At 45.5% G+C, this 15,022-nt stretch overlaps 1 protein-coding gene across 1 annotated transcript; it reads left to right on the top strand.

Annotated features, from left to right (window-relative positions):
* Positions 1 to 4,507: 4,507 nt before the first annotated feature.
* Positions 4,508 to 9,222, top strand: LOC103640946 (F-box/LRR-repeat protein 3). Its single transcript, XM_008664387.3, has 7 exons — positions 4,508 to 5,672; positions 6,854 to 6,979; positions 7,183 to 7,287; positions 7,494 to 7,893; positions 7,992 to 8,121; positions 8,209 to 8,503; positions 8,587 to 9,222. The coding sequence occupies exons 1-7, from the start codon at positions 5,016 to 5,018 to the stop codon at positions 8,854 to 8,856; spliced, it is 1,983 nt and encodes a 660-aa protein (XP_008662609.1). The 5' UTR covers positions 4,508 to 5,015; the 3' UTR covers positions 8,857 to 9,222.
* The last annotated feature ends 5,800 nt before the right edge of the window (positions 9,223 to 15,022 follow it).

Here is a 15,022-nt window from a genome sequence, read left to right as displayed (position 1 = left end):
TACAACTAATTCCTGATCTCGCGCGAGTGCTAGAAAAATCACTCGTCTTCTACCGAGATCCTAATTAAATAAAGCACTACTCGACCTAGCATACTAGTATCCATCTCAAAAGGAATCCTGAGTTCATGCAACTAGGGTTTCAGTCAACTCCTACACTTAAGTGCACAATACAAGCCTACAAACATTAAGTGCAGTAAAATAGCATATATAACGGTTATGCATAAAACCGGGGCTTGCCTTCCAAGGCTGTGGCAGGCAGATCCTCTGGTGCAGACTCGGGTGCTGGATCCGGGGCTACCTCCTGAGCAGCTCTTTGCTCCGGCACGAGGACGTACTCTCCGTCAGCAAGGTTACAGTCTATCGAAATGCAATGAACATGTATGTCATGATTATGCAGGATTTATTAACATTATGCTAAAAGAAGAAAAACTAAGTTGATGAGCAATTTAGGGTTTCTGGGTTATACGTGGCTTTTAGTGGTTTATGCTTATCACTTCTAGGTTTAGGTTTTGCTAGGGATAGGCATAGGGAATTGGTATTGCCTCTATATATTTCAGTGGACAAGTTATAAAGGGTTTTAGGATGACACTAATTCTCTATTATTCATCTTTCCCTTTCTTTATTTTCCATTTATGGTTTCCAGTGTAGGTTTGAACTACGACAGTGGTTTAATATTTTCCAAAAATTCTGTAAAAATTACAGTGGGTTGCCATTGGTCATGATAGCCTGTTCTAGGAATTTGAGGTTTAAAATAAAAAGTCTAGGCTTCAGACAAAAATAACAAAAGTTGTGTAAAATGGGCCACTTTGCACTACATCTCTTAATTAGGGGTGAATTCTGTCCTAAGTGTTATTTTTGTTGGCATCTAACAGTAATAATAGGCTTCTGTGCCAAAAATCACCGAAAGCTAAGGGATGTCATTTAGTTATGATTTTCTAAAGTTAAATGCCAAAAAGGCACTTTCTACTACATTGTTATTTGAAAACTGTCAAACAACAGATTTCAGATTTTTCCTAAGTTCTTAATAATCAAACATTAGTTATCCCAAGGGTTGGGGTGTTTTCACCTTGGGGTCATTTTTATAGGGTTTTTCTAAGTTTTCCTTATTTTCCTAAAATAAAAGGGATCCTACTTATTTTATACTAAACCAGGGTATAATGGATTTTTCTAGTAGACTACATTGAATAAGTACTCTAACAAAAATAGGGGTGCCCTCTGGTTTATTATTTAAATCACATTTTCTATTTTTCTTAACCTTAAGCATATTGTAAATTAAATGGCAAAAACTAACTTAATGGGTTGGACAGAGAAGTTTAGCATTTTTAAACAGGTCAGTAGGTGGATATAAACTTCTCCAAATTTTTCTAACCCTAGCCAAATAGTGCAACTATTTTTATCCCTATTATTTAGCTTTTGGTCAAAACAATAATTAAATCAGAACCTTATAGTTTTCTATAGTACTTAAGGGTTTTATATTTTTCCTAAGCAGTTTACATTATTTAAAGTCTGACAAAATTGGTTTGACCAAATTTGGATGAATAAAACAGAAGTTATGAATTATTCAAGTTCTGTTTAAATTTTTAAACAGATTTAATAAAGGTTTTCTGGAAAAGCAGTTTACACCGAGGACCCTGGGTTATTTCCAAACTAGCTCTCTCAGTTATACCCCCGCGCTACTATTCATTTGAGTCTCGGACATTTCACAAAACCCCCCAGACTTCTTTCCTTCTCCCCCGCGGTCCTTCCCTAGGTTTAAACAGTACCCGCAAGAAAGAAAAGGGTGGCGCGGCTTACCGGCGGCGAGAGAGGTCCGGCGAGGGGCGGGGTTGGCTCGGGGAGGCTCTGGCGGTCACAACGATGTACGGCTCGACGGCGGGGATGGCCGGAATCGCTCGGTCCACGTGCGCAGGCGGGTGTCCTCGTCGGCGGCTGGTGTGCCGGCCAATTCACGGCGACCTAGTTCAATCCGATGGCACGGTGAGCTCCACGGGGTCACGTAGAAACTGTGTGTACAAGGAATCGGAAAATGGTTCAGTGGATTACCCTGTCCACGCACTCCGGTGGGGTTGTGAACTCCGGCGACCGTGGACTGGCCTCTCCGGCGAAGTAGACTTCGATTCCTCGCTCGGGGAGCTTCACCGAGGTGTGCTCAGTCTTCTCCGAGGGCTGGACGGGGTTGGGAAAGGCTGGGTTGGCCGGTCTACGGCGGCAGGGGCTCGGGTGGCCGCGGACACGCCGTGCACGGGCAAACGACGGTGAGTTGAGCTCCGGTGAGGTTTCAGCGTGCGCGGAAGAGCGTGGTCGACGCCTGAGTGGGCTTTATAGGCGCGGGCGCGGGCCATGGCGTCGGCTGGCCTTTGGCGCGACGCGGGGCGCGCGCGAGCGTGCTCTGGCGTGCACAGAGCGCGTCGAACACGTGGAGCTTTTCTTCTGCCCGTGTTCCACAGCTCGCCCAAGTCGCAAACGTGCGAATCTTGGCAAAAATCCGGCACGAGTCTTTTCCTCGCACCTAGGGTTGTCTCTCATCCGTGAGTCGCCATGGCAGATATGGCCTAGGTAGGGAGATCTTTGGTCGCCAAATCAGGTATGTCACTCTGCCCACCTCGCGACAAAAACCATGTCAAGGCATGTCAAACGTTAAGGTCTCGGGCTCAACTTTTTTCAGTGGGTGCCCTAGGTGGTATGCCACATTTTTGGTATAGAACATAGGTGGTTTTGGTGCCATCTTCAAGGTGAACACGGTTGATCTTTAGTGTAGGTGTAGTTTTTGACTTAGAGAGAATTAGAGAGCTCTAGCTCTCTCTTCACTTAAGGAATGGATTTGGGGTTTCTCCAGGGGTCTTTTTGCAACATTTCCTTCCCACAATTGCTGGTTATAAAGTTACTTAAAGTTTGGTTAAAGATTAATTCATGGTTTGCACACTTGCTTATTCTCTCCCCCTCTCAACCATGGTTTTGGAAGATAGGGTTCAAGAGAGGTCTTGGGTTTTCCCCCCTCTTGCCCAAGGTAGTAAGTGCACAAAAGCTTGAGTGATGCTTCTTAGGTCATTAACAATCTTGATTAACACATGGTCTCCAAGGTTCTTATGTTCTCCTTAAGTTTTTACCACAGGTGATCACAGTCCTTAGTACCAAGGTGTGCTCTAGCCATGGTAACACCTGAGGTGTTACAGCCCTCCCCCCTTAAAGGAATCTCGTCCCGAGATTTTAGGCAGTGTCCTCTAGAGGGGTGCTACGAAGGTACGTTGGTGTGATGTTCCTTCTTTTGTTCAAGTTTCTCTAGTTAACTGCTCTTCGAATGTCATTCTCTTTGCAACTTCAGAAGGAAGTCCTTTTTAAGTTAAATCCACAACTTAGACTACCCTTGTTATCTAAGTCCTTTTTAAGTTAAATCCACATGTGTTGAGGTGGATTGTAGTGTAAATTAGTTTAAGTTACATCCCAATCCACCTCAATACAAGTGGATTAGGGTCAACACTAGAGTACCCAAACTAGGCCTCAAAGAAAATTGGAGTGAGGATTTTAGCCCCTCCAAGTCTCCAACCTCCTCTAGTTGTGTGGCTCATAAACTAATTCTGAGATTAAGTTTCCAAACTAGCTCTTATTACATTTATAAAAGCAATAAAGCATGATCGTATGGAAAATAAAAAGTGAAAGCTATAGTAGTACTAGAATGACACATGTACGTGATGACATAAATGATGAAAGGAATACAATGACATCGGTTAGTTCAGAATGTGATTCCTGCGACGATAACCAAGAGTATGACTCCCAGTATTTATCATTTTTGATAATGTTCTTTCTTCTCCTTCTTTTAAAAAAATAAATAAAAAGAGAAGAAACATTGCCGGTCAGCTACACTAGCAAACTGTCAAAAGCTACCCCTGGCCCTACCCATTGCACAGTTTTTCAATTTGTGAAATGCAAGTTTTTCAATTTGTGAAATGCAAGTGGCACCGTCGTTTGGGCCTGTTCGCTTCTGTTCGCTTATGATTAAATTTGATTGTTTAAACTGTTATAGCTATAAACTATAGAGACAAAAACAATATAAAAATAGTAGAAACCAGTATACACTTTCTACTCCATATTAAATCACGATCTAGTATCTTTTCGTCTCATTCAATTTTACACACTGTTAGCGGTACCCATCTCGTCGCATCTTACTTAGGTTTCTTCGTACGTCAGGTAGAAAATTCGAACCCTGTACCCTGCTAGTTTGATGTTAAGTGATTTGCTTCTATTACTCTAACTCATGTCTATTTGTTAAAATATTGAAAAATTATACCTATACTAATAATTTAAACATAAACAATAATCATGAAACCAACCGTTGTAACGTAAGAGTAAATAATTAGTTCAATTAGCTATGTATATATTAATCCATTTCAAATAAAAAGAAAAGAAAATTTGCTGCGGGTCCGAGAGTAGGGCCGGGCGTTTTAGTCATCTTCTCCACCGCATTACCAGCGATTGATCAGGTGTCACCTTCGACCCTCACCCGAGGCAGGCGGTATTCCGACCGGCATCACCTATCCACATCTTTCTCCCTCTCTCTCTCTCTCCTCTTCCGTCCCTCCTCTCTCCCTCTCTACGCCACGCCTCCACCTCCACACCTGCACGCCTCTCGCTCTCTCTCCTCACCTGTCGAGCTGCCCACAGCCCGTACGTACCTGCCCCCAGTCCCAGTCCCCGCCGCCCCGCCTGCCCGACCCGCGGCTTATCCACCACGTCCGCCGCTGGGCTGGATCGATCGGGACCGGTATCGCGCCGCCGCCGCTGCCCTCGGCACTCGCGGGATCCTGTTCCTACCATGCAGCAGCGCTGCGCCCTTGCCCGACCGCGCCGGCCCGCCGAACCGCGCGTTCCGCTCCCCGACGATCACTCCCTCGTCGCCGTCTTCTCCTTCCTCTTCATCCCCACCTAAATCAACCTCCTCGCCGCGAAATTCTGCTACAATTTCTTCATCTTCCCTTCCCGCCGGGAGCGGACGGATCGCCGCTTCCTCGGCCGGCGGGATGAGCCGGGAGGCGCAGAAACTCGACTGCGCCGCCGGCGCCGGGGGGATCGGGGTCCTGTCGCTGGACCTACTGGGCCAGGTGCTGGAACACCTGCGGGAGCCCCGGGACCGCAAGACGTGCCGCCTCGTCAGCCGCGCCTTCGAGCGCGCCGAGGCCGCGCACCGCCGCGCGCTTCGGGTGCTCCGACGCGAGCCGCTCCCGCGCCTGCTCCGCGCGTTCCCGGCGCTCGAGCGGCTCGACCTCTCCGCCTGCGCCTCGCTCGACGACGCCTCCCTCGCCGCGGCCGTCGCCGACGCCGGCGGAGGGCTCGCCGGCCTCCGCAGCGTGTGCCTCGCGCGGGCCAATGGTGTCGGCTGGCGCGGCCTCGAGGCGCTCGTCGCGGCCTGCCCCAAGCTCGCGGCCGTCGACCTGTCGCACTGCGTCACCGCCGGGGACCGCGAGGCCGCCGCGTTGGCGGCGGCGTCCGAGCTCAGGGACCTGAGGCTGGACAAATGCCTTGCCGTCACCGACATGGGGCTCGCCAAGGTGGCTGTTGGGTGCCCCAAGCTGGAGAAGCTCAGCCTCAAGTGGTGCCGTGAGATCTCTGACATTGGAATTGATCTGCTGGCCAAGAAGTGCCCTGAGCTCCGCAGCCTCAACATATCCTACCTCAAGGTTACTATTACTATATTGTATGAGTTATTGAACCGTTCATTGCTTGAGTAGTGGATTGATGAAAGATGGTAATTTGTGGGTAGATGTTTGGACTAGCAATTGATACAATGTTTATAGAAATGACGAAAATGTCATATGCAGCAACACACCTAAAGTAAGCACCATTGTCCAAAGAATTTTTGGGCAGTTTAGTTATTATGATACCCAAGTACCCAACAAGAGCTGCACAAACCAAATTTCAGATACATGGTGGTGGTACAGAATTGGTAGCATGATATGTTAAATCTCAACTTTAACCTGCAAATTATCATAAATCTTGTGAAGTCGGACTTAAGTTGGAAGCTAGTGCATATCGGCGAGAAAGTGCTATTCAAACATTATGAGTCATATTGTTGGTGGCTATTTTTAATAAATTCACATACTGTAGGAAATGGTTACATCTTCACTTCTCTTTTCCTGTCTGTAGGTAGTGACAGCTTAGAGTGTACAGTAGTTACATGTAACACCTGGCCTGTTTGGACTTTCTTTGCCAGGTTTTAAAAATCAGTACAGTAATGAGTATTTGATAGGTGATGCTACCTAGTGATTACTCCCTCCGTCCCAGTATATAAGGCGTAACCAACTCTGGTTCAAAGACTAAGAAATGTATTTAATTCTATCTATACCACTGCATCGATGTACGTATGCACAGAGAGAGCACGCCTTATATTGTGGGACAAGAACAAAAAGTGGTTACGCCTTATATTATGGGACGGAGGGAGTAGAAGATGTAATTGTGGTAAAATCAGGCAATATGCTAACTAGTAGTGATTAGAAGGTGATTAAAAGGCGGTTGTATAGTAACAGCTAGGGACATCCATTATTTTAACATAACAAGCCTGAGGAATGGCCTAATAGGCCCATTTTGAAAGCAATCTGTGCCATGCAAATGATTATGTTGTGATACTGGATAACCCCAGATTGGAAGTTTAAAGTTAGAGTTGTACTTAGCATACGAAATATCATGATCCATACATTTTGCCGTCCACTGAGGTGTTAGGTGTGTGACTATAAAGAGCCTGGGCGCTTAATGAATTTGTGGCCCAAGTCTTGCATTATTTATTTTTTTCATTGATAGTATAATGGCATCATTCCATTATACTACTTGTTTGCACTATATGCTTATATTTCTTGTGTTGCAGGTGGGCAATGGATCCCTTGGATCAATTTCGTCACTTGAGAGGCTTGAGGAATTGGCAATGGTTTGTTGTTCAGGTATAGATGACGAAGGCTTGGAATTGCTGAGCAAGGGGAGCGATTCGCTGCAGGTAATCACTTCTTGGGATGTTAAACTTTCATAGATTTTTTATGGCTGATGCACAACATTGTGTCAATTTGATTATTTAAAATTTGAACAGTTTTCGTTATTAGCCTCCTTATTGTGACTTTGCTTACTGTCATCTGAAATCTGAAAATTGGCAAGTTTACATTTTAAAAAATGGTGAATTTTGATCCTTTTTTTCAATTTCAGAGTGTTGATGTGTCAAGATGTGATCATGTGACTTCCGAGGGGTTAGCTTCACTCATAGATGGTCGCAATTTTCTTCAGAAGTTATATGCTGCAGATTGTTTGCATGTGAGTTGGTCTCCCCACATTATACACTCCTCACAGCCATTAACTCTTGTTTTCTGTACAATCCAATATGCCATATTTTTTGTGTTTGAAACAAAATGGTTGTTTAGCTAACATATTCAGATGGACTAATCCTTATGAAGAGTTATCGAGTAATCAAAAGTGGCAAATATCTGACTGTCTGTAGTTTGTTGAAATTATATTGATAGGAGATAGGACAGCGTTTTCTATCCAAGTTGGCAAGACTGAAGGAAACCTTGACATTGCTGAAACTCGACGGTCTTGAGGTCTCGGACTCTCTTCTTCAAGCCATTGGTGAAAGCTGTAACAAATTGGTTGAGATTGGGCTTAGCAAATGCAGTGGTGTTACTGATGGAGGAATCTCATCTCTTGTAGCTCGGTGTAGTGACCTAAGAACAATTGATCTCACATGCTGCAATCTCATTACCAACAATGCGCTTGATTCAATAGCTGACAACTGTAAGATGCTTGAATGTTTGCGGTTGGAATCATGCTCTTTGATAAATGAGAAGGGACTAGAGCGAATTACAACTTGTTGCCCCAACCTTAAGGAGATAGACCTCACTGACTGCGGAGTAGATGATGCAGGTTTGTGATCACTACATTTGTGTATATGTTTATTTTTTAATTAAAGATTATGTTCTTTAAAATTGAGCATGATCACTGTACATTGCTTGTTTTTCCAGCATTGCAGCACTTGGCTAAATGCTCTGAATTGCGAATATTGAAATTAGGCCTATGCTCAAGTATTTCTGACAGAGGCATTGCATTTATCAGTTCGAATTGTGGAAAGCTCGTGGAGCTTGATCTCTACCGGTAATTCAAATCTTCTTATTTATTCCTTTATCGTGTTTTTTAGTCATATGCATGGAAATAACATGTCTGCAATGCCCTTTGCTTCAGGTGCAACTCTATTACTGATGATGGGTTGGCAGCTTTAGCAAATGGGTGCAAGAGGATTAAGTTACTGAACTTGTGTTACTGCAACAAGATCACTGATACTGGTTTGGGTCACCTAGGCTCCCTGGAGGAGCTCACAAACCTTGAACTGAGGTGCTTGGTCCGCGTAACAGGCATTGGGATCTCCTCAGTTGCAATCGGATGCAAGAACCTGATAGAGCTGGACTTGAAACGATGCTATTCGGTTGATGACGCTGGCCTGTGGGCCCTTGCTCGTTATGCTTTGAACCTTAGACAGGTAACCTTGCGATAGTGTTTAGCTTTTATCCTTGCAAATTCATAAGCAGCTGGAACCATATAAACATGTGCCTGTTTTTGCAGCTTACGATATCGTACTGCCAAGTCACGGGGTTGGGCCTGTGCCACCTGCTGAGCTCCCTGCGATGCCTCCAGGACATTAAGATGGTGCACCTCTCATGGGTCTCAATAGAAGGGTTTGAGATGGCTCTGCGAGCAGCCTGCGGGAGGCTGAAGAAGCTGAAGATGCTCTGCGGGCTGAAGACCGTGCTCTCCCCTGAGCTCCTCCAGATGCTGCAGGCTTGTGGCTGCCGAATAAGATGGGTCAACAAGCCTCTTGTCTACAAGGACTAGACAGACTCGTGTTCCTCATTGTGTGTGCAGTGTCAGCATCAGCATGTATTGTCAAGATCTTGCAGGTTTGCCCTGGCTCACGTTGTGAGTCCGCAATAATCGTTGGGGGCGTAAGCTCCCGTCCCCCAGATGTGGTTATGGTGCCTTTGGGGCACTTCTTGCGCCATTTGTCACTCTCTGCTCCGGTGTATCTGTGTATGCAAACGGAGGCACCGGTAATGTTCATGTGTATATAGCGTGCAGTAGAATGATCCCATTTTATGGGATTAGTTAGTGTGTAATTGTTACCTCATTTCGCATGATTCGAATCTTGAGATGAAAGAATCATAAGGGGTATGATCGATGCATTGCATTCACCGGTTCTTACTTTTGACTGGCATTATCTTATTTGACAATATGTACATGCTGTTCTGCTTCATATTAAGAGGTGTTAAACAGCAATGAGTCTGTTGCCTCCATGGAGACATTGGGCAGGATCCAGTCCTAAGCGCTCGCTTGCGTGGCAGCGCTGATGGTCTGTACATTATGTGCGGTTTCGTTCGTTCACGTACTGGTAACGTAATGGGAAATCAATAACGTTAAATTGTGTTGGGAAATCAATAACGTTAAATTATGTTTGTTTAAGTTCAACCGTAATTGATATCATACTATAAATGAAATATTGCCTTATTCAAACTTGTTACCCCAGTATTTAAGTGTGAACCATTACCATTTACGTTATATTTCGTGAACCAAACAACACCTTAGAAGCGAAGCGGTCCCATTCCACCATACTTCAGAATCAAAAAGTACTTACCTTATGCTCAAATGATTTTCATAGAGTGGATTAATTTTTTTTTAATCTACAATTGTTGAAGCTGTCTCAAATAGGCGCTAAGGGACTGTTTGGCAACAATGTTTCTCAAATTTATGGTCTTACGGTACTATATTTTGCAGTTGTCGTTGTTGGTACTTGCTTTTCTGGGCAAGTGAATCCAGCGGGAGAGTGGAGAGAGTGTTTGCAAAGTTCAACGGGGAATGACTATAGCTCTGTTAATTTGGCCTATCAAGGGCACTGTACGAGGGTATTTATAGGTACCCGAGTGTCCACTGTCCTCTGGTAGGGACGTTTATGCCCTCGGGTACCCGGACTATACCCAGAATATTCCCACAAGGGGAGGTTACAGACCGTCATTACAGAAAAGGCTATTACAGATGAGGCCTGTAACACGCTTATCCGCGCGGGGCCCGTTACAGTGGGCTGAATCCCTCATGGGCCTCCAGGTGCGATGAGGACGTGGGACTAGCAGACTTCGTCGGAGTCTTGCCTCCGTCTTGCGGCCGAGAGGACGGCACTCTCGGCTCGCTCGGGCGTGGTCTTCGTTGGTGCAGCGAGGCGACGAAGACATGGAGCGAAGGGTAGCGTCTTCGCCTTCGCCCCAACATTTGCCCTCCGAGGGACCAGTTCGACTGAGTCATCTGGTGCCGAAGACGTCGCTAGATGGTGGAGACGCTGCCCTCGCTCGAAGTGGTCCCGCGGGGGTTTTTGAGGTGACCGTTGATGGACGTGGCACTGTTGGACTGCGTGTTTCCCGAAGCGTCGCGTCCTGTCTATAAAAGGCGACGCGGCTGGGGCTGTTGCTTACCCTTGCGTGCGCCGGAAAACCCTAGCTTTTTCAAACCGCTCGCCCGCTCGCCTGCCCTCCTTTGTTCTTCTGCTTCGGAGATCTGACCCACGTCAAGCAGACCGCGCACCGCCGCCGGCGGTACGTAGCAATGTCTTCCTCCTCATCTGCTGCGAGTGCATCGTTGGCTGGTCCGTCGACCGAGGATACCCTGAGCGATTTGGCGGCGATGGAGTTACAATCGGGCCACACGGTGGAGTTCGGCACCTCGAGGATTTCCTCGGTTCGCGTGCAGGAGATGCAGCAGCTGGGGTACTTTGGTGACGGTGTTGGGCGCGTCCTGGACGCTGAGGAGATCCCAGAGCCTGAGGGCGAATTAGTTGTGTTCGAGGAGTTCTTCATCGCCGGCCTTCGCCTTCCGGCGCATCTGAAAGGGAAATGTGCCCTTGGGCCATTTTTATAATGTTTTGGTGATTAAGTGTCCAACACATAGTGAGTGAGTTGCTATGTGCTAAACAAGCAAGAAATGAAAATCATATAACAAGGTATGTTTCTAGACTTAGTAATTTGTTTTTGTACACTAATGTATTTGTCTAAGTGTTAGAAACAGAGCAGAGAAGAAAAGAAATAAATTGGAAAAAACTTGGCTGTGTGCAGCCAAACAGCATCTCTGGTCAGGTGCACCGGACTGTCCGGTGGTGCACCGGACTGTCCGGTGGTGCACCGGACAGTGTCCGGTGCGCCAGGCTTGTCCGCGATGAACTCACCGCTCTCGGGATTCGACGGCGGCGTACGGCTATAATTCACCGGATTGTCCGGTGAGCCAACGGTCGCCAGCGCAACGGTCGGTCGCGCAATCCGCGAGCGACGCGTGGCCCGCAGCAACGGTCGACAGGGGGCACCAGACTGTCCGGTGCGCCAATTGCCCCCGAGGACCAACGGTCGGATGCGCCAGAAAAGGAAGGAGATCATGCACCGGACAGCTACAGTGACTGTCCGGTGCACCACCCGACAGAAGGAAAGTTTGGCCTTCCAAGTTGGCCTCCAACGACTCCTAGCTGCCTTGGGGCTATAAAAGGGACCCCTATGCGCATGGAGGAGTAACCCAAGCATTCTCTAAGTATTCTCAAGCATCCAGACTCCACTCTCGCACATTCGCTTCATTGTGTTAGTGATTTGGGCTCCATTCAAGTTGTGCACTCCCTGAGTTGTCATTTGAGCTCAAGTCTTCACTTGTGTGCGTGGTTGTGCTGCGTATTTGGGTCTTGTGTGTGTTGCTCTTCCCAACCTTACTCTGTGCATTCTTTGTGATCAATATTGTAAGGGCGAGAGGCTCCAACTTGTGGAGATTCCTCGCAAACGGGAAGTAAACTATAAGGAAGAAAGTTGTGGTATTCAAGTTGATCATTGGATCACTTGAAAGGGGTTGAGTGCAACCCTCGTCTATTGGGACGCCACAACATGGAAGTAGGCAAGTGTTACTTGGCCGAACCACGGGATAAAAATCACGTGTCTCTTGTGCTACTTTCTCTGTGATTGTTTTGTTCACAAGAGCTCGCTTCAAGCTACTTAGTCGTACTAACACTTATAACTAAGTTTTTGTGGCTATTAGTGTTTGATTTTTACAGGATCACCTATTCACCCCCTCCCCTCTAGGTGCTCTCAATTGGTATCAAAGTCGTACTCTTCATCTAAGGGACTAACCGCCCGAAGAGATGGATCCTAAGGGAAAGGGGTTGGTGGTCAACGACAAGGAAAAGGAGTCCCTCTTCAACGAGCCAAGAGACGACAAGCCCATTGACTCAGGCTCGAGTCATAGGAAGAAGGACGGGAAGAAGAAGAGGCGCATCAAGAAGATCATCTACTACGACAGCGATGCATCTTCTTCTTCACCAAGAGACGATGATGACGACGACTCTTCGTCGAAAAAGAGAACAGTTAATCAAAACTACTCTTTTGACTATTCTCGCATGCCATACAATTTGAATGCACATTTACTCTCTATTCCTCTAGGAAAACCTCCACACTTTGATGGAGAGGACTACTCATTTTGGAGTCATAAAATGTGTAGTCATCTTTTTTCTCTCCATCCTAGCATTTGGGAAATAGTTGAAAATGGAATGCATTTCGATAGTACGGATAACCCAATGATTATTAATGAGCAAATCCATAAGAATGCCCAAGCTACTACTGTGTTGTTAGCATCTCTTTGCAGTGACGATTATAATAAAGTAAGTGGCTTAGACAACGCCAAGCAAATCTGGGACACCCTCAAGATCTCACATGAGGGAAATTATGCTACAATGATCACCAAAATGGAACTGGTGGAAGGCGAGCTAGGGAGATTTGCCATGATCAGGGGAGAAGAGCCAACACAAACCTACAACAGGCTCAAGACCCTGGTCAACAAGATTAGAAGCTATGGAAGCACAAGATGGACGGATCATGACGCCGTCCGACTCATGCTCAGGTCATTTACAGTTATTGACCCCCATCTTGTGAATCTTATCCGTGAAAACCCCAGGTACACAAAGATGACGCCCGAGGAGATACTAGGAAAATTTGTGAGCGGGCGCATGATGGTAAAGGAGGCACGATATGTGGATGACGCCTTGAACGGTCCACTACCCGTCTACGAGCCGCAGCCCGTTGCGCCCAAGGCAACAAGCAGCAAGGAGGCGCTACCAAGCAAGGTAGCACAAGTAGAGGCTGTCGGGCTTAACGAGAATGAAATGGCGCTTATCATCAAGCGCTTCAAGACCGCACTCAAAGGACGCAAAGAATATCCTTCCAAGAGTAAAACAAGGGGGAAGCGCTCCTGCTTCAAATGCGGTAAGACTGGTCACTTTATTGCAAATTGTCCCGATAATGATAGTGACCAAGGACAAGAAAAGAGCAGGAAGAAGGAGAAAAAGAAGAGCTACAGGAAGGCAAAGGGCGAGGCGCACCTTGGAAAGGAATGGGACTCAGACTGCTCTTCTTCCAACTCCGACGACGAAGGACTCGCTGCCTCGGCCTTCAACAAGTCTTCTCTCTTCCCTAATGAACGCCATACATGTCTTATGGCCAAGGAAAAGAAGGTACATGTTCGAGATACCCCTAAGTACACTACTTCTAGCGATGATGATTCTTTCGATGATGAAGTAGATTACTCTAGCTTATTTAAAGATTTAGATAGAGCTAAAATAGAGAAAATTAATGAATTAATTGATGCTCTAAATGAAAAAGATAGATTGCTAGAAAAGCAAGAAGATATTTTGTATGAAGAGCATGACAAATTTATTAGTGTTCAAAAATCTCTTGCTTTAGAAACTAAGAGGAATGAAATTCTATCTTATGAGTTATCTACTTGCCATGAAACTATATCTAGTTTAAAGAGTTTAACTGATGAATTAACTACTAAGCTAGAGGGAGTTAATAAATCTAGTTCATGTGTAGAGCATGTTGTTATTTGTAATAGATGCAAGGATTTTGATGTTGATGCTTGTGATGAACACCATATTTCTATTACCAAATTAAATGATGAGGTGGCAAGTCTTAATGCTCAACTTAAGACTTGCAAAATTAATTTTGATAAATTAAAATTTGCTAGGGATGGCTACACCGTTGGTAGACACCTCTCAATTAAGGATGGGCTTGGTTTTTGAAAGGAAGCCAAGAACTTAACAAGCCAAAGGGCTCCATTCCCAACAAGGAGAAAGGGAAGGCACCTATGGTTAGTAATCCTCAAAGGAACCATGCTTTTATTTATGATAGGAAAATTGCTAATCATGCTCATTATAATAGTTATGATCATGATGCTTTTAATTCACATGCTATGTTTGCCTCTAGTTCTACTTTTGTTCATGGTAGAAGTAGGCCTAGGAGAAATCATGTTGTGCATCATGTGCCTAGAAAAATGTGTAATATACCTACTACTGTTTTCCATGCTTGCAACACTTCTTTTGTACTTTCATGTAAGAATGAAAAAGTGGTTGCTAGGAAGTTGGGATCCAAATGCAAGGGAGAAAAGACTTGTATTTGGGTTCCAAAAATTATTGTGACTAACCTTGTAGGACCCAACAAGAGTTGGGTACCTAAAACCCAAGCTTAAATTCCTTGCAGGTTTATGCATCTGGAGGCTGAAGCTGGATTATCGACAGCGGATGCACAAACCACATGACAGGGGAGAAGAAGATGTTCACCTCCTACGTCAAGAACAAAGATTCCTAGGATACGATCATCTTTGGAGATGGGAACCAAGGCAAGGTCAAAGGCTTGGGCAAGATAGCCATCACAAACGAGCACTCCATATCGAATGTATTTCTAGTAGAGTCACTTGGTTACAACCTTCTGTCTGTAAGTCAATTGTGTCACATGGGTTACAATTGTCTTTTTACAAATGTTGATGTTTCTGTCTTTAGAAGGAGTGATGGTTCATTAGCTTTTAAGGGTGTATTAGAAGGCAAACTCTACTTAGTTGATTTTTCAAAAGAGGAGGCCGATCTAGATGCATGCTTAATAGCTAAGACTAGTATGGGCTAGTTGTGGCATCGCCATCTAGCACATGTTGGGATGAAGAA

The sequence above is a fragment of the Zea mays genome, chromosome 10 (assembly GCF_902167145.1).
Source record: "Zea mays cultivar B73 chromosome 10, Zm-B73-REFERENCE-NAM-5.0, whole genome shotgun sequence".
Classification (NCBI taxonomy): domain Eukaryota; kingdom Viridiplantae; phylum Streptophyta; class Magnoliopsida; order Poales; family Poaceae; genus Zea; species Zea mays.
This window is presented reverse-complemented; position numbering and strand designations above follow the sequence as displayed.

Coding starts and splice junctions, on each gene's coding strand:
- LOC103640946 (XM_008664387.3), top strand. CDS start 5,016: ATGAGCCGGGAGGCGCAGAAACTCGACTGCGCCGCCGGCGCCGGGGGG. Junction 5,673..6,853: donor TCAACATATCCTACCTCAAG/GTTACTATTACT, acceptor CTTGTGTTGCAG/GTGGGCAATGGATCCCTTGG. Junction 7,288..7,493: donor ATGCTGCAGATTGTTTGCAT/GTGAGTTGGTCT, acceptor TTATATTGATAG/GAGATAGGACAGCGTTTTCT.